This window comes from Idiotropiscis lumnitzeri, chromosome 11 (assembly GCF_059441095.1).
Source record: "Idiotropiscis lumnitzeri isolate Australia: NSW breed Sydney's pygmy pipehorse chromosome 11, RoL_Ilum_1.0, whole genome shotgun sequence".
NCBI lineage: Eukaryota > Metazoa > Chordata > Actinopteri > Syngnathiformes > Syngnathidae > Idiotropiscis > Idiotropiscis lumnitzeri.
Window position 1 is genome coordinate 21,575,818 of NC_142401.1, and position 24,911 is coordinate 21,600,728.

The following is a 24,911-nucleotide window of genomic DNA, read 5'->3' on the forward strand; positions in this document are numbered from 1 at the left end:
GAAACATTAGTTTCTGTGTGAAGGGGGTTCTGTACTATTATTGGTTTTTTTAGACCATTAACCCAAGTATGTATACCACTTTGACCATGTAACAAGAAAACCTATTTGACAAGACCCTAAATAATGCATGTTACTTTAGGGTATTTTGACTGATGTCTAATGAAGCCAAATTACTCCCCGGCTTCACTTTGAAACTTCCCCCGGGACTACACACACAATCCATAAATCCAAATCCCAATACTCATCTCTCTAGTCACGGTATAATTTCCCGTTAACATTAACTACCAATTGAAGACAATATTAACATTAACAATTTGCAATGTAGTCCATTTGGAAGCATCAAATTCAGCCGAAATCTCTCTCGGGAAACCTTTTTTCAAACAAAAAGGGAAAAAGAGAGATCCTTTCTAACACATTCTCAGTGAACCCACATACACAAGCCAATCAGGATGAAGGAAAACTGTCACAAGGATAATAAACACATTAACAAAATTACACAAAGTACAATAGCCATAAACATCTAAAATGGATATAAGGGCCTAATGTGACATGCATAAACATCACAAACATAAGTGAAACAAAATAGTCAAGCAGTAAATTCAAACAATATCAAAAGAGGAAAGATTTTCCACCAGTGTCGACCCTCTAGTGTGTGGGGGTGTACAGTGTGCGTGTGTGTGCCTGTGTGTGTGCGTGTGGTGTACAGTCTATCGCAATGAAAGAAAAGTGTGCCAACGTACAGGACAATACCGCCAAGGGTCTATAAACTATAAACCAGCGTATGTGACTAACGCAACGAATGCTACAAATCAATCACTTTGACCCCCCCTTGTATACCACCAAACTTCACAGCCATATTCTGGACTTGACTGACTTGATTGGGCAACACTGTAGGACTGATAACAGCGAAACATATCTAAGATGACAATAAATGCAAAATGAAAAAAGAGATAATTACACGCCGAGGAACTCTCACTGAGGGTACATGTCAACCAACGGAATATCTTCCACATTCCCTGGGTGATCATTATTAACAGTCGTCACAGGCATCTGAGGTTGGTCCCCCGGCAGTACAACCCCAACCCATTTTAAAATCATCGTTTCAGCGAAAGTTAATTACACGGTACAGACACAAAACATCACTTATAGCGATAAGATGAGAGCGACAAAAACTTTAACCAAAATTGCACCCACAGGTCCATTATCCAACTTGTGGCGGACCCGCCAGACCTCTCAGTGGGACCAAATGCATCTCTAATGACCCGTAGTGCATCTACAACTCACGTAATGTTATCGGAGTTATCGAGGATCAAAGTATAACATGCATCTCCTTTCAGATTCAAAGACATGCATAACCCCCCTTGCCTAGCCAGGATATAGTCAAGCTCCATATCTCGTTTTCCTCAACTGTCTACAGCGCTAGAATTAGCCCCTCTGGACTTCTTTCCACTTTGAATTGTCATCACCTCATATCGAAGTTTCAAAGTTGCTGAATAACAACATCCAACACAACCGTAAGGTAAAATCAAACATGCTTTACTTCCACAAACCACCAAACATCCCTAAAACTCCCTATAGTTCTATTACTAGGAAATGTACTGTCTGTCTCCCGCCGGGTGCACGGCAAACTGCATAAAATAAATATCGCAGTCAGCTAATTCCATTAACAACCCTGTGCCTCCATGCGTTACATTAGAACAAAATCAATAGCGCACCTTCACGGATAACACCTCCATCGCGTCTGGGATAGCCGTCTGAATATCTTCATGCACATCAAGGAAATTAAAATATGGGAGATCACCCAACCAGGCACATTCATGCCTCGGCTGGAATCCGGATCGAGAAGACTTGTCATTCTCCTGAGTTTTCTCAGATTGTTCATACACCAACCACAATAATGACCGGTATCGACAACTACTCTCCACTGAGATGGATGAGGGAACAAGATAAATCAGCAGAGTAGGAAAATGTAGAATAAAACAAGACATAAACACACAAAAACCCAAGTCCAACAATATACACAAACACAGATGAGGCCAACCTCCAGCGTGAGAATCCCATGGCATCGTCTTCCTCAAGCGATGCTAAGCACACGTCACCCACGGGCTGTACCAAATGGTCTTGTTCCAAATCGGATGTCCACATCTTATGACCCTCACAGGAGTCCTCCATGTCCCTTGCTCCAAGTGAGATTCTAAAGCACATCCTCTCTTATTTACACTCCACCTGAAACACAACAAGCAGAAACACTCCTCATAGAAATTGAGCACCAGAAGTGCCAAATGAAACAATTTTCCACAGGAAAAATAGGCGCATTCCAGGACGTGGATGGTTCCAAGACCGCTGCAGTTTTCAACCCCGCCATCGTCTCCTGAATGCCTCCCTCCGCCTCCAGGCCGTACCGAAACTGACTCTGTCAACTGGGGGAGGGTGCTGATATAGTAAAAACAATTGGGGAAGCTGTGGAGCAGAGCCCAACATCAGTCGAAATCCGGGTCCACAACCCCTCCAGCAGAGACGCAAACAGAGCATTCGCTTCAGAGTGACCCATTCCCTGCCTACCATAGTGTAGAGAAATTTGGTAATGTTCCAAAACAGAATAATTTGTAAATTGGGGCTGAAATACGATACCCTGGTAGTGACACAGAATATTCAACATCTGAACTGGACCCCGTCAACCGTCTTCACCATGGGGCCTAAAATCTTTAGCTTGATGACGCGCACCGATAGTCAATGTGATTTGTGGCTCGACGAACGTGGACAATTCATACAGTTTCCTCTGCTCTGGGGCAAGGCACACATGTGAGGCAACGAATACATAATCCTAATGCAAGATCCGCTTCTGACCCCCGATTTGGGGGAATGCATCCTGGCAAACCAAATCATCATAATACAGTGTACAATGCAAAGGACCAATTGATGGTTAGAATGGGTGGAGGCTGCTACAACACACAGCAGACCAGAGCAGGAACAGGACATACAAACCGTGGTTGGACGGAGACCCTAGTTTTAAAGCTGACCAGTCGACTGGCACACAGGAGAGCACAACATATGCTACTCCCGGTGATTCAAATTCAGTTCCATCCAGAAATGCCACTCGAATTCCAGCGTTTGTTCTCACAGGTGCAGGGTCTTTCAATGGTAATGACTCAGGCAATCTCAAGAAGCCCACAAGAGTGACAGTGTTGTCGCTCACTGGGAGATGGAGAAAGAGCTTGCAAAGCGTGGAATATCTCGTCCCACCATCAAAAACTGTTGTCCATCTACCGTCACCGGAATGCCGGGACCTGCCAGTCCCCGAACACTGAAGCTCCAATCGGCACCCCTATCATGGAAAGGGGTCCCAATCGGGGTGCAGTGTCAAATGTGTGTTGGGAGGCAAAGCAAGCGTTGTTGGAGGAGTGGGTAACGGCGGCACCCCCTGCGCTGGTGGAGCTCTTTGTGACAGGTATGGCGCTGGACCACAGGATTGCAGATTTCAGGAATTGGCTTGGTATGGACAGCTCTTCACTCAGTGATGCCACACCCCACTGCAAGAGCATGCAGCATGTCTATAACCACCCCTACCTCTGTTATGTGACCCCAACCTTGTTGTCCGGCCTGCTGTGGCGCCGCGTCACCAGAACTTTGCCTAGGAGCAGCAGAAGCAGTAGGCGCAGTGGGGCCTGCCTTCATCAGTTGCGGCATTAGCTGCCACCCCTTTTTTATTTCCTTTTTACCTTTCCCAGTGAATTAGCCCTCTTGGCCTCCTGTAAGTGCGACAATTCTTCTTCTACATCCAATGCAATTATTTTCTTTTATCGATGTCGTGCAAAATGTGTGTTCTACTCAAACGGATTAGCAGTTTCTCTTTGGCAGACTGTTGCGCATGATGTCAGCAACCGGACGGGCTACGCCCTAGAAGACAGCCACCCGGAATAGCTCTGTGGTGATTACACTATTGGATGGGTTACTGGCGCAAGCTTCAATCCATTCACGTCTCGCCCTGGCTAATAGCCAGGCCTGTCTCCCATAAGAGTTCACTAACTTAATCCCTCATAAACAGGACTAGATGTAATCAACATACAACTAACAGCATGTCATCTTTAAGTTATTTTAAATTCTGTCTAACGCCTCAAGATTCTGTCCTGTGAAAACTAAAGGAGTGGAAGAGTTTAAACCTGGCTAGTTTTATTCGATGTCCTGCATCTTGTGTCACTGTTATTCTGTGGAATGCTGAGTGTGTGGCTGGTGAAGCTGAACAAAGAAAGTGAAAGAATGTGAAGGTTTGGGAGGTTTTAGGTTGGTGCCTGGCGCAGACAGACACCTCGAGCGGGAAGGGGTCGACAAGAAACTGGACCCTTCAACCACAAGCAGGAGGAGACACCACTTGAAGAAAGACCAATAAGAGCAAGCTAAAGTTAACTGCAGGATACACATAGCCAATAGAATCATGCCAGGATGCCTTTGTCTCTGTGCCATTTGCATATTGTATAGGATGAATCATTACTGGGCAACTCGGGTAGTACATTCGCTGGTGGCAAGAGAGGTGTAGAGTTGTATTGAGAGGGACCCGAGACCCAGGTGCCATGTAGAAAGTCTGTGTATTGGGAATAAACCCACTTGTGCGTGAAAATGCCGGCTTCCTGATACCTTTCTATTGCAGAACGAGCGCGCATATTGTTGGATGAGTGAGAGTTGGGTAAGGTCGCGAATTGGAGTCAGATTACTAATTTGAGTTTACATTGGGTTAAAGTTAAATTCTAACATTGATATAAAGCTAAATTCCAACAAAACTTAAAAAATTCCTGACTGATAACCACCCAATCCTAAATCAATACTCCCAATAGGTATCCTCATCAAATTTTACATATGCCAATGCCAATCGGTTTTGCCTTCAATTTATTATTCACTTTTAGTCCCCATGAACACCTCAACTATAATTTAGCTATTCTTTTTTTTAACTAACTTTTATATGACCCCTTTTACCTTAACCCAGTGATTCTCAATTATTTCCTGTCACGCCCCCCCTACCAAGAAGAAAACAATTTGCGCCCCCCCCCACCATTTTTTTTAACGTTTCGTACTAATGTACATGTTCTTTGTATATTAATGTTAGATTGTCAATAAAATATCCCTTAACTGTGTGAACTAGGTGCACAAACAGCTTTGACGAGCTCAAACTCGCGTTGTCTGAGATCGCCTTTTTTGGTCCCAAAACTATGCAAAAAAACATGTTCCCCAGAGTCCCACGCGCCCCCCTCAGCATCGCACCGCGCCCCCCTCGGGGTCGCGCCCAACTATTTGAGAATCACTGCCTTAACCAATGAGTCAGTAGCTTTTAAACTGGATTATCTGCCGACTAAAAATTTCTAATTTACTGTATATCAAAGTGCCCTCATAACATGATAATTGATCATATTCCTATGTCATTGAATGTTTTTCATTTTGTTGTATTGCACTGGAGAGGGGAGCCCTCTAATCTCGTTGCACACTTGAGTACAATGACAATAAAGGGATTTCTAATTCTAATTATCAGTATCACTGATTCATTAGTTGCTGCCAGGGGTATAAGGGAGGGGTTCAGAGAGGAATTTCACTCTCAGGGAACTCAACTTTTGATTCCAGGACTTTGTAACATTCAGGGCTGGTTTATTGTTCTTTTTATTGCCGTATTACTGCATTCAGTCTTCCTCGAGACTGAATACATTCTAGTTTTTCTCCAATAGTTCATCCTAGTTTCTTGCTTTACTGTTACGACCGGCTCTGCTAGGGAAGGAGGGAAGTAACATAGACCAAGTTGTAAAATAGTTTGGAGAGAGTTTACAATTTATTTTTAGTGAAGAAAAGAGGTAGGTTTCAAACAAATGAGCTTAATTTAAGACAGGCCTACCCCAAGGCCAGGGCTCGGCATGTTGCGCTGAGCTTCGAGCTCCAGCCGCTTGAGTTTGACAGCTTTGTCTGCCTCAATCTCCATTTTACGAACCTCCAATTCCACATGGGCTTTGCGGGCACTCTCCCTTTCCTCAGCTTCCAATTTGAGGTGTGCTAGACGCACTTTTAGTTTCGCCTCACTAGCCGAGCCAGGAGAACGAGGGGTCAAGAGGGGGTCTCCGGGAGAGTGACTATACGGTTGATCAGGCCGTTCATCGCCCTCGGACGGCGCACCCTCAGTTATGGAGAGACCCAGGAGGTGTCTCTCTCCTTCTCTAGGAGGTGTCACAAACCCTGGATTGGGCTTTGGAGAGAGGTCTTCCACTGGCAAAACCAGCAGGCCTATTTCCACCAACCTATCCCTGACGTCCACGCGCAGTTCATCCTTTCGGATTTGTTTTGGAACCTGAAACTTAACATGTTCAACAATACTGAGTAATTCAGTTTTCTTGCACATTTCCAGGACCTGCATTGAGGGATTTGCCACAAAATCCAACACACTAAACGTTGCCATCTTTATCTAATTGTACTAACGAGCCAAATTACCGACAACTTACTTAAAAAAAAAACGATTGTAACTCTTTCCTTAATCCAACGCCGGGAAATGGTGTATAATTTGGAAAAGTATATCCCGGACGAGCCCCCAATATGTTACGACCGGCTCTGCTAGGGAAGGAGGGAAGTAACACAGACCAAGTTGTGAAATGGTTTGGATGTAAAGTTGACAATTTATTCTTAGCAAAAGAAAAGAGGTAGGTTTGGAACAAAAGAGTTTAACAAAATGTATTAACCAAGTTCACAAATACAGATAGTTCTATATGATAACAAGTGTCTCACAATTTACGAAAGTCCACACAACGCAAGAGACACAGATCACGCAAGCGAGGCGAACTTTACTGTTAAGTCCCAGCCGCCCTGAGCAGCAGAACCGAGGTCCTTTTATTGGTCCCAGCTGCAACAGGTGGAGCTCGTTGATAGGGCTGTCCATTAGGAACGAGCGGAAAACCAGTCCACTAACGAGGAACAAGCGGGAAATCAGCCCACCAACGAGGAACGAGCGAGAAAGCAGTCCTCCAACGAAGAACGAGCAGGAAACCAGGCCACCAACGAGGAACAAGCAGGAAACCAGGCCACCAACGAGGAACGAGCAGGAAACTAGCCCACCAACGAAGAACGAGCAGGAAACCAGGCCACCAACGAGGAACAAACAGGAAACCAGGCCACCAACGAGGAACGAACAGGAAACTAGTCCATTGACTTGAGTACAAAAGGTGCAAGAGTCACCACAGAAAGAAGGGGCGTGGCCTTGTGAGTGGGCCCTAGCCAAAGGCTGTAACAGCTTCCGGCCTTCCTGTGTGGAGTCTGCATGTTCTCCCCGTGTCTTACTATCCAATTTTTAAATATATTTTATGCTGCCGCTTTCACATAGGACAAACACACATTACAAGTTCTGATAAAACTGATGCCACTGAATAATAATGCAATCACATCAGAGAATATGGGTTTTCGAAAAGACAACAAGGAGGGACTGGCACTGTTTATAACCCCTTATCTCCTGCGTGGGGGCTGCCTGACTTCCTGGTCCCACAGTAGATGGAGGTGAGACCAGCGCTCTGCTTGCATCCTTCCTTCTGGGCCCAATCTTCAATTCGTTCACCTCTTCATGATCCTCGTTGACTTGTCCTGTTAATACTTAAAAATCCTTTACATATAAAAACAATTTTGAAAACAAAATACTGCATCTAAAAACAAAATACTGCATCTTCCCCCCTCCTTCGACACATGCCCCACATGTGTCAACACAATTAATAATAAAAACAGACAAAGCAACAATGCCAGACCATCCTACACATCCTACCCGTGACGAACTGGACTTGATTCACCAACCAGACGTCTCTCCTTCTGGAATGGACACTCTCCGCATCCTGAAACACAACAAAATCACTTTCCATCCTGTAGCTGCTCCCGCAACCTGCTTGACATGGAAACGGCTCTAACAAAATTCACATCAATAAACAAACAACCATTCATAACAACAAAACTCAACATACACCGGTTCCAGCGCTGCGCAAGTGGCTGCCTGTTTACAGCAGCTTGGTTCACTATTGAGCCTTTTTCGTGTGTTTTTTCCCTTTACTCTTTTGTATTTATTTTACCTCATCACAGAAATGGACATCCAACATGTGGTGGTTTTACTGCTGTTGGGGGCTGTTTTTTGCGCGACGTGTCCGGAGACGAAAATTGGAGCGACGGATCGATCGTGTACACAAGAGATCAGCTGTTAGCACTCTGTGCTAACCCCGCGCCGGCTGCCGGAGCGAGACCCGATATCCCCCACGAGCTGAGGAGGAAGAGACGGGGTTGTCGTGCACACAGTGGTATTTAAGATCCCGGAGAGGGGCATTTCCTCTGCCTCCAGAATGGTTTCACACAATACATTGAATTGAACAAAGTATAGGGGATGCAATATTTATTGGCTTTAATTAATGTGATTTCAAAATGGGTTGAGTTGTTTACAACAGCATATGCTGATGCTAAAACAGTTGTAAAAGCACTGTGTAATCGAATTATCCCAACATTTGGTATTTCAAGAGCGATTCAAAATGAAAATGGCACTGCAAATTGACTTAAAGCGTCATTGTGCGCACCACCCACAGTCTGCAGAACTTGTGGAACGCACTAACAGAACTGTTAGTCAGACTTATGAAGACAATTAGAGAAATGAAAAGTCAATGGCCTGACTATGTTCCAATCTTTGCCACAGCAATGAGAATAATGCTAGCCGAAGGAAGAACATTTTACTCATCAGAACCACCAGTGACTGGCACATCGGTTCCAGTCCACATGGAAAAACATGTTTGACTGAAAAGAGATGCATAGACACAATGACTTGCCAGTGTGTTCTGATCCACTGACAGACCACGTCCATGTGGGAGACCAAGTCTTTCTCAAGGTGTTGAGACGACCCTGTTGGGACAGTGAACGCTGGGATGGGCCTCACTAGGTGATTGCAGTGACCCCTACAGCAGCAAAAGTCAAGGGGCGTGGCCTAGTACCGCCAGTCCCTCGGAATAGGATCTCCACCACGTACACTCCAGTGTACCGACAAAAGACCACAGTGGAGAAAGGGTTTTCTGTGGCAAACACACCCCTTTCAGGAAGATGGAGCGAGCCACCTGACAGCGACACGCCACCGCCCTGTCGACCACATGCGCTGTCTACTTCTTTGCAGGGCTGTGCCTGGTGGCAATCAGCGCTCAACCTCGAGACCAGGGCAGCATCAACGCAGACCAGTTGCCCAGCCGCAGATTGCTGTCTGCACTCGTCTGAAGAAACCAACAGCTTTAGCTTTTGCTATTATTTTTTTGCTATTATCTTTCTGTTTAGCTTTTTGCTTGGCGCATGGGTTTCTACCCTTTTTTGTCCAAAACTTTGTCAGAAGTTGCAGAATTTTGGGGTAGTTTTTTTCCCCCCTCAAGCGACAGCCTTTTCTGATATTTGAAATGTGATAAACAGGGGGGAATTATGAAGTGACAAAGACAATCTTGGCTGGTTGATTCATTTGTGCAGGCCTGTCTAGTTGTTTTACAGAAACTTCTCTGACAGTTTACTAAATAGTGATCAGAAGATTGTCGCTAATGTCTTGGTTGAATGAACATATTGTTACTTTGGTCCATAATGACCAAACTGGGTTCATTCCGGAAAGGTTGTTATTTTCAAATACTCCAACAAATTACCATGTTCTGCTGTGATCTCCCTGGATACACAGTAGGCCTTTGACCAAATTGAGTGGGAATATGTTTACTGCTCTAAAGACATTTGGCTTTGGCGATAAATTTGTGGCTATTGCAAGAATGTTATATGCACGTCCCAGATCTTGCATACTTACCAATGTTAATAAGTCCCCTACGTTTTTATAACAGCGTAGCTCTAGAGTGTGTTTTTGCCAGTCACCAATGGTTTTTGCTTTGGTGCTTGACCCACTCGCTACTGTCATCAGGTGTACAGCAATATTATTGGATTTAGATACACCTCAGCTAAGTATACAATCGGTTTGTATGCTGAAGATGTTATCTTAACGCTTTCTGATATTAGTCTATTTCACCTCTGCTTGTGGTGATTAAGGAATTTGGTAAACTATTTGGCTTTACCAAAAATTGGGAGAAAAGTGTCCACATGCCTTTAATGGATGCTTTAGACCAGGGGTGGGCAAACTTTTTCATTGGTGGGCCACAATATGTTCTAAAATTTGACCGAGGGGCCGGACCAGGAGCAGATGGATGGAGTGTTTAGGTAACCTCACCTCATCAGAGAAATAAAATACATTTAATTTTAAATAAAAGTGAATAAAAGCATTACAACAATATATATGTTTTTTTTTTTTTTTAAAAACACAGTATTTTGAAAATAAAACATTAGCAAGGTTTATTCATTTAATGTTTTCAAGTTCGGCGGGCCGGATTAAAACGTTTAGTTTGCCCACGCCTGCTTTAGATAAAAAATGTTTGCATGAGTTACATTTAAAAATTATGACTGAGCACTTTGAATGTTTATGAATCACAATCTCCCAAAGCGACTTTTCAAATTGAATTTTATAGAACTATTCGACAAACTCAGAAACATGATTAATAAGCGAAGGTTACGCCCAATTTCTTTAATTGGGTGAGTAAATATTGTCAAAATGATTATCCTTCCTAAATGTATGTATCTATTCTGGAATATACCCATTTTACTTACGGCTTCTTTTTTTCAAATTAGTTGACTCCATTCATATCACTTTCATTTGGGCTGATAAAGTTCCTCGCATTTCCAAAGTCCATCTTCAAAAACTTTCTTCGGCGGGTGGCCTTGGTGTGCCCATTTTGCAGCATTATTACTGGGCTTGCAATGCTAAGGCCTTCGTTTTCTGGTGCCAGAAGAATGAAGATGACAGCCAAATGCCATGCTGGCCTGCAATCGAATCTTATAATTTTGTACAGGCGTGTCTTTACCGACTTTATTGTTTGGCAAAGTAGACATCCCCCTGAAAAGTTTTTAAAATGATTTTATTTTATACAACTGCCCAGCTTCAGTTTTTATAGGAGTTTTTTATGTCAAGTTTTTTATGTCAAGGGTAATGTAGGTTGAATCGGTTGAATCAGTCGTCCTCGCTCCCACCCACGGCACGGGTCCTCGTCCAAGGGAAGGTCCTCCCCAGGTTAGTCATCGTCTGGATAGTTGATTCCCATCAGGTCCCCAAGACTGGCACGCCAAGGCTGGCCTTCTCCGGCGGGCAGTCTCTCCGTCTCTCTACCCGCTGGCATTCCTCTGTAATCTAGTCGGTGTGCATGTGTGCGCGTGTATGTGCATGTGTATATGTAGGTGTATGTATATGTATGTGCAAGCGTGTATGTGCGTGTGCTCCGATCTCCAATTGTTATGTCTTTCGGAATGTGTTTTTTGCGATAGCGTCTGTGTGAGTCCTCCAGTGCCCTATTTGGTATGTTTGCATCTCTACAGTCAATTTGGAGAATGTGCTTCGTCGTCTTTGTCCATGAAGTGCTGTGAATGTGAGGGAAGCTCATGGAAATGCTATGAGCGCAAATATATTCTCACTACTGAGAATTTCAATAAAGTTCACACATTTAAACTAAGTACTATAAATTTAGCATATGAGAATAATATAATAAATCAGTAAACATCAGGACTACAATCCCAGTCATTCTTGTGACCCGTGCTTCTGGTTTCATTTGATAAATGCTTCTTGTTTCATCAATGTTTAAAATATTCAGTAAATATGAATCTGCTAACTTTAATTATCGACATTCTGTCCCGCATGTGTTTAAAATAATTCCAGTAATTGTAATAGATTCCTTCAGTATGCACCTATATTTAATTCATTGTCTAAACCAGCTATATTAGATCCTGCTTTTAGGTAGTGGTCTAGTTGAGGTACAGTTTCAATTAAGGATCTTTACATTGATGATGGGTTTGCATCGTTTATGCAATTGCAAACAAAGTACAGTCTCCTGCCTTGTCATTTCTTTTGGTACTAACAGATAAGACATTTTGTGAGTCGTTCTTTAGCTCAATTTGGCAAATTGTCAGTGCAACACGATTGTTTTGAGCTTATAGGAACCCTCCAACCTCGAAACATTTGGTTTCACAGTAGTTTTTTTTTTTTAAACCGGCTTCGTCGAGACAAATCAACAAGGCTTGGGCAAGAGATGCGGGTTTAGTGATCTCAACTGACATGTGGGAAAGGATGTTGGACTTTTCCTGTCGTTTACTTTTACTTGAGGACTGTACCTATTATGTTTACATAAATATGTTTTCGCACTGGCAGTGTTTATTTGTGATATGTTCTTATAAAAAAAAAAATTCATGATATTCAGTAACAGTAGGACAGACATTGGTGCTCAAATTAACATTGATGGTATTGATGTTACAACAGCAATAAGAGAAACCAAGTTTCTGGGTGTTATTCTGAATGATAATTTGTGTTGGATATCACATTTATAGAACACAAAGTTAAAATGATTAAAAACAATAGCATTCTTATACTAAGTCAAGGATACACTGGATAATAAAGCACAATACTAAATGCCAAAATTGACAGGGCGCTCTATAATGCGACGCCTTGTGTAGAGACCGGGATCTATAGATCTGTACACATATGACTTTTTTGAGCAATGTGCCTGACCAACTTAACCACCCCCCTGTTGACAAAGTCTGAGACTACAATGCACTGCAGCATTGGCTGAGAAAAATACATTGTGTAAAGCACTCCTGTTCGTGACAGTTTGAGACAGTCAGTTGACAAGAGACCAGTATGTACGTGTGGGAGAAAGCTGGATAAAAGGGCAGCTGTCCACCATGTCAAAGAAGGTCTTATCATTAATGTTACTGCAAGCAAGAATCATCACAGGTTACACCACAGACTCTGGAAAAAAAAAAGAAAACACACGCTGCCCAAAGCACACCACTCACGACATATCTCCAACCAGCCATCTTATTGGCTGATGCTCAATTACTCCCAGAATGCTTTGCAGCAAATTGATACATCCTTCCATCCATTTTCTGCTGCTTACCCGGGACGGGTCGCGCAGGCAGCAGCTTCAGCAGGAACACCCAGACATCCTTCTCCCCAGTCACATCTTCGAGCTCTTCCGGAGGGATCCCCAGGCATTCCCAGACCATGCCGGGAGACATAGTCCCTCCAGCGTGTCCTGGGTCGTCCTCGGGGCCTCCTGCCGGTGGGACATGCCCTGAATACCTCACCAGGGAGGCGTCCAGCAGGCATCCTAATTAGATACTCGAGCCAACTCATCTGGCTCTGCTCAACGTGGAGGAGCAGCGGCTCGCCTCTGAGTCCCTCCCGAATGACAGAGATTCCCAGCTTATCTCTAAGGGAGAGCCCGGACACCCAGCAAGGAAACTAATTTCCGGTGACTTCCGGTGGTGAGCAATGGAGTAGGCAGCAAGTGGCGAGCTCACGTCAATTTCTGCTGGTTAAACTGTCAATACCCCGCATTATAAACATATCTGGGTATCCTTATTACTTTTGAACTTGGGAGGCAGGACGGCTTGTGGAGCGATGTCGAGATCCACCAAAGACAGCAGGAGAGAACAGCCAACGAAGAACTTGGCTGGCGTTAGCAAAGCTGGTGTAGCGGCAATGCATGTTGCGGAATTGCTCAAAATGTTTTGGGAACAACTCGCAGCCGATTTTAAGTCCTCGTTCGCAACTCTGGATGGCAAGCTGGATGCTATACAATTAACAGGTTCGGGGCACGGACAACGTATCTGCAACCTCGAATCCAATGCTAACGAGGTTTGTCAACACTTGGAGCAGATCGAATCTACGAGTGCGGAGTTAAGCGAGGAGAACAGGCTCCTTAGGCCAAAACTTTCCGACCTTGAAGGGAGTAGCAGACGTCAAAATTATAGTGTGGTGGGCCTACCGGAGTCTGTTGAGGGTCCGCGGCCGACGGCCTTTTTTTTTCCAGCTTATCGTGGATATCTTCAGGCACTGTGGTCTGTCTTCTCCACCTGAGCTGGATAGGGCGCATTGTGTTCCCATGCCCAAGCCGGGACCGGGTCGGTGTCTGCGTCCTGTCATCATTCGCTTTCACCGACTCCAGACTAAAGATTTCATCGCCAGAGAGGCGCCGAAACTTGGGACTGTGGAGTATCAGGGTCACAAGCTTCGCTTCTATGAGGACGACAGTGCCGATGTGCTGAAGAAGCGGGCTGAATACCGGGATTTCATGGCTGAGCTGTATAAGAAGGGGTTTTGTCCGTCTCTCTTTTTCCCGGCCAAACTGCGCGTCATATTCCCGGACAGTGGGGAGCGGTGGCTGTCTTCAGTCTCTGAGGCGACTGACTTGATCAAGTGCACAGAAGACCGGCGTGCGGTACAGAAGACAGGCGTGTGGTACTGTGAGTCTGGCGGTGTTCAACCAGCTTTTTCATGAATGTTTCTGGCTAGTTTTTGTAGTGAGCAGGGACTGCAGTTTATAGATAACTGGCCTTCTTTCTGGGGCCGACCGGACCTGCTGAGGATGGACGGCCTTCACCCTAACTGGGAAGGCGCCATCACTCTTTCTAGAAACATAGATTATTGTTTGAGCCTTCCATGACTATTCATATTAGAGCAGGTCGGGCTGCAGGCGAATAGTGAGCCTGTAAGGAAGGGTATGGAGTCTGTAAGGCTAGAGCTAACTAGCCTTATGCTAGACTTAGACAACACACATAGCTTTTCTTCTAGATTTGAGCGCTACACACCATACGCTGTTACATCTCATACTGATATAATTTCTACTGAGGTGGCAATACATGATGGGTTTAAGCATTCCTCCTCGGTCGGTTTTATTGACGACGAGCCGTTCTCTCAAAATAATAGCACTCGAAAGCTGGTAAATAACTATCGGATTCCGACTGTCAGAATTTCTCGCCGCGTTTATAGTCGCTCGAGGTACAATCCGGGACCTAGCCAAGGCAATCTCCTTAATATTATGACCAGGAGTCCTGTTGCGCGGAATAACTTAGATAGACCTATTTTACTGAAACTCGTTTTTTTAAATATTAGATCGCTTTCATCGAAAGCCTTGTTAGTTAATGACCTTATTAGAGACCATAATCTTAACATGATTGGTCTTTGCGAGACCTGGTTAAAACCGAATCAGTTTTTACCGCTAAATGAGGCTTCGCCTCCAAACTTCGTGAGCTTGCATGTTGTCCTCGCCCTTAGTCCTCGTTTTAGCAATTCCTTTAAAACATTTGAAGTTCTCATTATGCGATCCTCAGCCGAGCTGCCGTTTTATCTTGCCGTTCTTTATCGTCCACCTGGCTCTTACTCCGGCCTTTTAGATGAATTTTCTGAATTCGTAGCTGATTTAGTAACTCATGCGGATAATATACTTATCATGGGCGACTTCGACATTCATATGAATCTCCCGTCGGAACCACTTACCGTAGCGTTTCGGACAATCATTGATATGTTTGGTTTCACGCAAATAATAAATGAAGCAACGCATATAAATGGCAACACGCTAGATTTGGTATTAACCCGAGGCTTAGCATCTTCAAAAATAATTGTATTACCATATACCAGTGCTATATCTGACCATTACTTTATCAAATTTGAAGTCTTGGCTCACTGTCATCGTTCTGACCATAATCAAAATTATAGCAGCCGTAACATTAGCTCCTCAACCATCGTTGCGTTCTCTGAGCTACTCCCTTTAGCAACTGCTTTGTTTCCTAATTATATTGGTACGATTGATGATCTCACAAACAACTTTAATGTCGCTTTGTTAAATGCGCTTGACTCCGTCGCGCCTTTAAAAACTAAAACTCGTCCAAAGAGGCTTACTCCGCGGTTTACAGAGGAAACGCGCATACTGAAACGATCTTGTAGGAAGCTTGAGCGCAAATGGCGTGCGACCAAACTTGAGGTCTTCCGTCAGGCATGGTGCGATAGTTTACTAATATACAAAGAAGCGCTTAATCTAGCCAAAACTAATTGTTATTCTAGATTAATTGTCTTACATAAAAACAACCCTAAATATTTATTTGATACCGTAGCAATGCTAACGCAACAGCGACCAACCTCGGATAGCTCTTCCTATTCAGCTCACGATTTTATGCAATTTTTTACTCAGCAGATAGAATGTATTCGTGATGAGATTAAAGACACTGTTCTTAAAATTCCGTCGAATTCCGCGATAAATGGTGTTAATAGGGACATTAGGGCTGATAACTGTCCGATAACCTTATGTAAATTTAAAAAAATATCTCTTGAGAGCCTAACAAAATTGGTTAGTGCGGCAAAACCGACAACTTGTGTGCTCGATCCGCTTCCTGGCAAACTAATTAAAGAACTGTTTACGACCCTAGGACCGTCTGTTTTAAATATAATTAATCTATCACTTACCACGGGTGTAGTACCAGCAGCTTTTAGGACCGCCGTTATCCGACCGTTACTTAAGCAACCAAACCTTGACCCAGAGAGTCTCAACAACTATAGGCCGGTTTCAAATCTTCCGTTTATTGCAAAAATTCTTGAAAAAGTCGTTGCGCAACAACTTAATGAATATATGACTGCTAATAATCAATTTGAACCTTTCCAATCGGGTTTTAGAGCCGACCACTCTACTGAGACGGCCCTTGCTAAAGTTACTAATGATCTTCTCATAGCTTTGGACGCCGACACCTCATCAATATTACTCTTACTCGATCTTAGTGCCGCTTTTGATACCGTTGATCATAACATATTATTAAAACGCCTTGAAACGTGTGTTGGCATTTCAGGTTCAGCGCTTTCTTGGTTTAATTCGTATCTGTCGGAGAGGACGCACCGTGTAATTCATGGCAATACGACTTCGGATCTTTGTAAGATCACGTGGAGTTCCGCAGGGATCGGTACTTGGACCTCTTTTGTTTAGCATCTATATGCTACCGCTTGGTGATATTATACGGAAATATAACATTAGTTTTCACTGTTATGCTGATGATACGCAATTATACATGCCGTTGGATATAACGAATCCGCGCGACTGCTATAAATTAGAGGCGTGCCTTGCCGAACTTAAACAATGGATGTCTTTCAATTTTTTGCGTCTTAACTCAGATAAAACCGAGATGCTCATCATTGGACCAGCGCGTCATCTGTACCTTTTCAAAGACACCACTCTGAATATCGATAAATGTAATATTATCCAAAAGGATTCAACAAAAAATCTCGGTGTTATATTTGATGCAACTATGTCTTTTCAAATGCACATTAAAAATATTACTCGAACTGCGTTTTTTCATCTGCGTAACATTGCTAAAATTCGCCCAATTCTATCAACGTGTGACGCGGAAATCTTAATCCATGCGTTTGTTACGTCTCGCCTCGACTATTGTAACGCTTTGCTCTCGGGTCTCCCCATGTCGAGTATTAAAAGTCTGCAGTTAGTTCAAAATGCAGCAGCTAGACTCTTAACTAAGTTTGATCATATTACCCCGATATTAGCCAATTTGCATTGGCTTCCGGTCCACTTGAGATGTGATTTTAAAGTTCTGCTACTTACTTTTAAAATATTGCACGGCTTAGCACCTTCTTATCTCGTTGACCTCGTGGTACCATATGTTCCGTCCCGAAACCTTCGCTCACAAAATGCTGGTCTTTTAGTGATCCCGCGAGCCAAAAAGAAGTCCGCAGGTTCTAGAGCGTTCTCTATTCGGGCACCAATGCTTTGGAATGCACTACCCTCAGATATTAGAGGCGCCACCTCAGTAGAAATGTTCAAAACACTATTAAAGACGCATTTATACTCTTGTGCATTTAGCTGAAATATTTGTTGGCCTGTTTACTGCCGCTTTTTTTTCTTTTGTTTTCTTTTCTGCCCCCTTTCCCCCCGGCTGGGGGATTAGGTGACGGTGACCCACTAGGAAGTTTAAGGCATTGACCAACTGGGCATGCACCTGTTCCAGTGATGTCGTCTTCCTGCAGCGCAACATTTGATCAATTTATTTATATACTTTAGCATCTAATGTAATTATTTGTTGGCCTGTTTACTGCCGGTTCTTCTCTTTTCTGCCCCCTCCTTCCCTTGCTTGGGAATTAGGTGATGGGGACATGCTTTGAAGATTACGGCACTGACGAACCGGGAAGGGACCTGCTCTGCCGAAGTCGTCTTCATGCAGCGCCTTTTCTGATTTCCTTATATTTCAGCACTTCATTGAACTACTTGTTGGCCTGTTTGCTATTTCTGTTCTTTCTTTTCTGTTCCCAATTCCCCGAATTAGGTGATGGCGATTCACTTGGAAGTGGCTGTACTGAATTTACACCAACTGACTGGTACAAGATCGAAGGCTCATCTTCGGATATGCTGCCATGGATATTACGTCCCTGGATGAGGACCCACTCCACTGAAGTCATCTTCCTGCAGCACTTCACTCAATTGACTCTTATATTATCTCATCTATTATTGCATAGCATCATTGTATGTGTCAAATGTTGCCCAGTTGGCATCCATTGCAGCCTGGTCATCGTGGAAGGGGGATTCCCCCATCTGTGGTCCCTTCTCAAGGTTTCTCACTTTTCCCCTAATGAGGTTTTTTGAGTTTTTCCTTGCCCTCCTGGGGGTTAAGATCGGGGATGTCGATTGTGGCTATGTAAAGCCCTTTGAGACTGTCTGTGATTAAGGGCTATACAAATAAAATTGACTTGACTTGACTTGACTTCTGTCTTGTTGGTACTTGCTGTTTGACAATGAGCTGGAGCTTTTTCTGCTTGCTATTTTTCTTCTTTTGTCCATGTGCTGCTTGTTGGTCAGTTCTGTTTATCCTCCTAGTTATACAGGGGTTTGATGCTATTGGTTAGATCCTGAGCAAGGGAGTTATATTATTGAATGATATTTGGGAGGAGTGGAGAAAGAATGTTTGCAGTTTTAACCTGTGTTTTGTTTTGGAGTTATATGACAGCGTATGTATGTGTGTGTTTGTGTCGGGTTTTTTTTTTGTTTTCCATCATCTGTGTCATGTATGTCATCTTCCTTGGTAGTGTATGAACAGTAACCTTTTGTTAGCTGGAATGTAAAGGGGCTGAACCACCCGTTAAACGCAAGAGGGTCTTCTCACTTTTGAGGCAGCTTAAGTCTGGGGTAAAGAAACACACTTAAGGATCAAGACCACTGGCGGTTGCAGAAAATGTTGGTCCGGGCAATATTTTCATTCCAATTTCGCCGCAAAGGCCAGAGGTGCGGCTATTTTGATGAATCAAAACATCTTTTGCACCTTCCAACATTATTTCAGATGAATATGGCCGATTTATTATTGTGTCAAGCAAACTTGGTCAGAAGCACGTGACATTGGCTCATGTTTATGCGCCCAACTTTGACAATCTTCAATTTTTTCAGTTTTTTTTCTAGATTGCCGAATTTTAATTTGCATTCGTTAATTTTGGGATGAGATTTCAATTGTTTTAAGGATGCTTTCTTAGATCCTTCCTCCTCTAAAATTGTTCGCCTGAAAAAATCAGCCAAGTGTATCAAATTGTTTCTTCAAGACTTTAGTATTACCAACTCATGGCACTTTTTGTACCCACATGGCAGGAACTACTTTCTTCTCTCATCTTCACCACACCTATACCCGTATTGACTACATTTTTATTGACAATAAATTGCTTCCAAATCTTAGATCATGTGGCTATGAAAGCATTACGATCTCTGATCATGCCCCTCTGCTTGAAATGACTGTACCGAGGCGCAATATGGGGGGAAAGCTTTGGAGACTGGATCCATTATTGCTCACAGATGTGGAATATGTTACATTTATTTTTTCCAAAATAAAAACTTTTTTGTCTGAGAATACGAAGAATACCAGTAAAATGATTTGGGAGGCAATGAAGGCTTATTCAAGGGGATAAATTATCTAATTTGCGGCATTTAAGAGAAAATCTGCTATGCAAAAACAAAGGGCTCTTTCTGATAACATTTTGGATATAGACAGACGTTATGCCCAATTACCATCTCCATCTTTATATAAAGAACGGTTGAGGCTGCAGACCGAACTGAATATAATCTCTATCCGTCAGGTCGAAGGCTGTCTGATTAGGGTGAAAAGGGTTTTTTATGAGCACAGTGAGAAAACGGGCAAGATATTGAGCACAGTGAGAAAAGGGGCAAGATATTGGCCAACCATTTACGGGGAATTAGAGCGAGACAACTGATACCTGGAATTAAGACTGATGGTGAGGACACTTCAACCGATCTTGATATAATGAATGATCATTTCAAAAGATTTTATTCCAGGTTGTACACACCTGAATGCGTTGCAAGTTTGGGCGATATTGAGGCATTTTTTGACTCGCTTGATGTTCCCTCAGTTTCTCCCGATTTGAGACAAGCTCTTCACCCTTCTTGCTCCTAGTTTTTAACAATTCATTGGGGTCCAATGCCCTTCCCTCAATGTGTAATCAGGCCTGCATTTCTATGTTGTTAAAGGACAAGGACCCATTAAATTGTGCTTTGTATGGGGCTATATCATTACTAAACAGTGATGTGAAGATTTTTGCAAAGCTGCTGGCTCTTCGATTGGAAAAGGCTCTTCCCAGTATTATCCCACCAGACCAGACTGGTTTGTTTGACATTATTTACGCATCCAATAATTCTCAGGCAGAATGTGTGGTCTCTATGGATGCAGAGAAAGCGTTTGATAGGGTTGGTTGGGATATTTGTTTTTTGTGTTGGAGAAGTTTGGTGCTGGTGGACCTTTATTTTGCTCATGAATCAAACGGTTATATGCTTCGCCTATGGCCTCAGTGTTAACGAATGGCCACTACTCAGGATATTTCAAACCGCACCGTGGAACAAGGCAGGGCTGCCCTTTAAGCCCCCCACTATTTGCCTTAGCAAATGTAGCCATAAGGGGGCACAAGCCAGTGTCTTCTTTTGCCAGTCCCAAGCCAGGATAAATACAGAGGGTTGTGTCAGGAAGGGCATCCGACGTAAAACTTTGGCCAAATCAAACATGCCAATCAAATATATGACTTCCATACCAGATCGGTTAACAACGACCGCCACCGTTGCTGCTGACCTACAGGGCGCTGGTGGAAATTGGACTACTGTTGGTCGAAGAAGGAGAGGAGGAAGATGTGTTCGAAGGAAGAACGAGAAGAGGAACACAAAGAGTCTAGGACTGAGAGTAGGGACTTTGAATGTGGGAACTATGACGGGGAAAGGTAGAGAGGTGGTTGACATGATGCAGAGGAGGAAAGTGGACATACTATGTATTCAGGAGACCAGGTGGAAAGGCAGCAAAGCTAGAAGTTTAAGAGAAGGGTTCAAGTTGTTCTATCATGGTATAGATAGGAAGAGAAATGGAGTAGGAGTCATTGTGAAAGAGGAGTTTGTTAGGAACGTCCTGGAAGTAAAAAGAGTGACAGACAGAGTGATAAGCCTGAAGCTATGAATCGAAGGTGTGATGATCAATGTTGTTCGTGGGTATGCGCCGCAGGTAGGTTGTGAGCTGGAGGAGGAGAACTTGAGGCTGGACCTTGATGAAATGATTGAGAGCATCGCTAGAAATGACAGAGTTGTCATTGGTGCAGACTTCAATGGACATGTTGGGGCAGGAAACAGTGGTGATGAGGAGGTGATGGGCAGTTTTGGTATCCAGGAGAGGAACGCAGAAGGACAGATGCTGGTTGGCTTTGCAAAAAGGATGGAAATGGCTGTTATGAATACTGTCTTCCGGAAGAGGCAGGAACATAGGCTGACCTACAAGAGTGGAAGTAGGAGTACACAGGTAGAATACATCTTGTGTAGATGGTGTAATCTGAAGGATATCAGCAACTGCAAAGTAGTGGTAGGTGAGTGTGTGGCTAGACAGCATAGGATGGTTGTGTGTAGGATGACTCTGGTGGTGAGAATGACAAAGGCAGAGCGGAGGACGAAATGGTGGAAGTTGAAAAGGGAAGAGTATTGTATGACCTTCAGGAAGGAGTTGAGACGGGCTCTTGATGGTCAGGAGGAGCCTCCAGATGACTGGACAACTACAACAAATGTGATGAGCGAGACAGGTAGGAAAGTCCTTGGTGTGTCATCTGGAAGGAAAGGAGATAATGAGACTTTGTGGTAGAATGAGGAGGTGCAGAAATGGATCCAGAGGAAGATGTTAGCTAAGAAGAAGTGGGCCAGTGAGAGGACTGAAGAAAGTAGACAGGAATACAGGGGACATGCATCGGAAGGTGAAAGTAGAAGTGGCAAATGCCAAACAAGCGGCTTACGATGACTTTGCAAGGTTGGACAGTAATGAGGGAGAGACTGATCTATACAGGTTGGCAAGGCAGAGAGACAGAGATGGGAAGGATGCGCAGCAGGTTAGGGTAATAAAGGATAGGGATGGAAGTGTGTTGACAGATGCCAGTAGTGTGATTGGAAGATGAAAAGAGTACTTTGAAGAGTTGATGAATGAGGAAAATAATAGAACAAAGTGAAGAAGAGGTGACTGCTGTGGACCAGGAAGTATCAAAAATTACTAAGGATGAAGTGAGAAGAGCATTGAAGAGGGTGAAGAGTGGAAAGGCACTCGGCCCTGATGATATACCCGTGGAGGTATTGTTAAAGAAATTTAAGTTTGTCATGTTATCAAGTTTCAAACCAATGCTTACAGGTCAGAAGGTCACAAGTGAACATGTTCCTCTTTGCGGTTTAGAATTAGCAGAAGTGTCTGCGCTGGCAGCAGAACAGGAAACCGTTTCAGCTCAAACTTAGCAGAACTGTGAACCAAAAGATGTCTTGTAAACTGAAACTGTTAGAATAAGCAGGAAGAGCATGGGCGAATGTGATAAAGTCAATGTTCAAGTTTTCCATTCTGTATGAGTTCCATACATTATTATGCTATGATGCAAATAAAATCCACACAAAAGCAGGAAGCTTCAGTTTTTCTCTGGGCCTCCTCACACTGAGGGCTTTGGGGGACTGCTCCTCGCGAGTGACAAAGACAATCTTGGCTGGTTGATTCATTTGTTCAAGCTTGTTTAGACAGAAACATCCCTGACAGGTATGGAAGTTTCTAGGAGAGATTGTAGAATTTCAGACTGGGTTGTTCAACAGGATCGAAGACAGTGAGATGATGCCTGAGGAATGGACAAGTGTGGTGGTGCCCATTTTTAAGAACAAGGGAGATGTGCAAAGCTGTGGCAACTACAGAGGAATAAAGCTGATGAGCCACACAATGAAGCTGTGGGAAAGAGTGGTGGAATCTAGGCTGAGGTCATAGGTGAACATCTGCGAGCAGCAGTATGGCTTTATGCCAAAAAAGAGTCCAACAGATGCAATATTTGCTTTGAGGATGCTGATAGAGAAGTAAGTACAGAGAAGGCGAAAAGGAGCTGCATTGTGTCTTTGTAGATCTGGATAAATCTTATGACAGAGTGCCCAGAGAGGAACTGTGGTTCTGTATGAGGAAGTCTGGAGTAGCAGAGAAGTATGTTCAAATGGTGCAGGACATGCATGAGTACTATAGGACAGTGGTGAGGTGTTCTGTAGGTGTGACGGGGGAGTTCAAGGTGGAGGTGGGTCTACATCAAGGATCAGCTTTGAGTCCCTTTTTGTTCACTATGGGATATACAGTAATACCCCGCTACTTCGCGGTTCACCTTTCGCGGCTTCAGTGCTTCGCGGGTCTAAAAAATATTCGGGGGCATTGTAGTTTCGCCGAGCGGCACGAGGGGGCGCTGGAGCGGTTAGACGGCCGGCGTGCGCCGAAGAGGAGTGTGGACGAAGAAGAGAGTGGACGAAGAAGAGCACGTTCCCCCGGACACGATTGGTGAGGCTGTCAGTTATGAATGAATAAATAAATAAATGAAGAATGCCACCTTTCATTTCACTGTCATGATCCGTGCCTGTCATGCCGTGTTTTTGTTTTTTCAGCTGTGTGGGCGTTCCTCCAGCGATCGTCTCGCGCCATGCCGTCAGCTGCTGCGAGACGCGCTGATTACACTGACTATATTGTGATTATAATAAATATCTTTGTATCACCACCTTTTTTCCCGTGTCTGCGTTTGGAGAGTCCTGCTCTATCCTCCAGCTCATAACATTCACAGGGCACACCGGACGGCGTACCAGCAGGTAAAAGTCGAAGTAATTAAATAAATACAAAAAGAAGTAATTGAATAAATACGAAAATAATGGCTGGGGAATAAAAAAACAAGTTTTAATAATAATTTGTTTTTTTTGTTATAACATGAATTTCACTCTCTCTCTCTCTACCCATATATATATATATATATATATATATATATATATATATATATAATTTTTTTTTTTTTAAGCATTTTTGAAGGTGCGCCGCTACTTCGCGGATTTTCAGTTTTCGCGGGTGGTCTCGGTCCCCATTAACCGCGATAACCGGGGTATTACTGTAATGTGATGTATGGACTTGGACAAAATAAGATTACAGTCCGAGGCTCTGGAAATGGATTCTCCAAGGCTGGGCACCCCTTCCTGATTTTCTTTGAGAAACCTACTACGGCTGTTTATGAGTAGAAAACCCGTCATTATTTTTTATTTTATTTTTCTGTTTTCATTTTATTTGGGGTTGTTTATTATGAGTGGATAGTATATTAATTACGGATCATCTTGGGATTATGTTGTTTTGTTGATTTCACCTTTACTTTATATGAGTATTATATGTACAATTTGTCGTGCGTGTGTGTGTGTGCGCGTGCGCGTGTGGGGGTGCGCGTGTGTGTGTGTGTGCACGTTTGTGGGGGGGTGCGTGTGTGTGTGTGTTTTCGCTGTCCGGGGATTTGGGGGTTTGTTTTGTTAAAAGAGCAAAAACGGATAATTATACGTGACTGATGGGGATTTTTCATCATTGTGGTTTTGAAAATTAATAAAAAAGACATTTGAAAGAGAGAAAACTAACGAAAATTGCTTGCCTCTGAAGGGCTACCAATTCACGTGACTTACAAGAATGAGAAGAATAACATAATGAAATTACTTACGGAGAGAAAAAAGATT

General features: G+C 43.5%; 1 protein-coding gene across 1 annotated transcript; it reads right to left on the minus strand.

Annotated features, from left to right (window-relative positions):
* Positions 1 to 21,300: 21,300 nt before the first annotated feature.
* LOC148328355 (uncharacterized) lies at positions 21,301 to 21,984 on the minus strand (the record flags this gene model as incomplete). Its single annotated transcript, XM_088308812.1, has 1 exon — positions 21,301 to 21,984. A coding segment is annotated over one exon (636 nt), but the record flags the coding sequence as incomplete, so codon positions are not given.
* Positions 21,985 to 24,911: the final 2,927 nt, after the last annotated feature.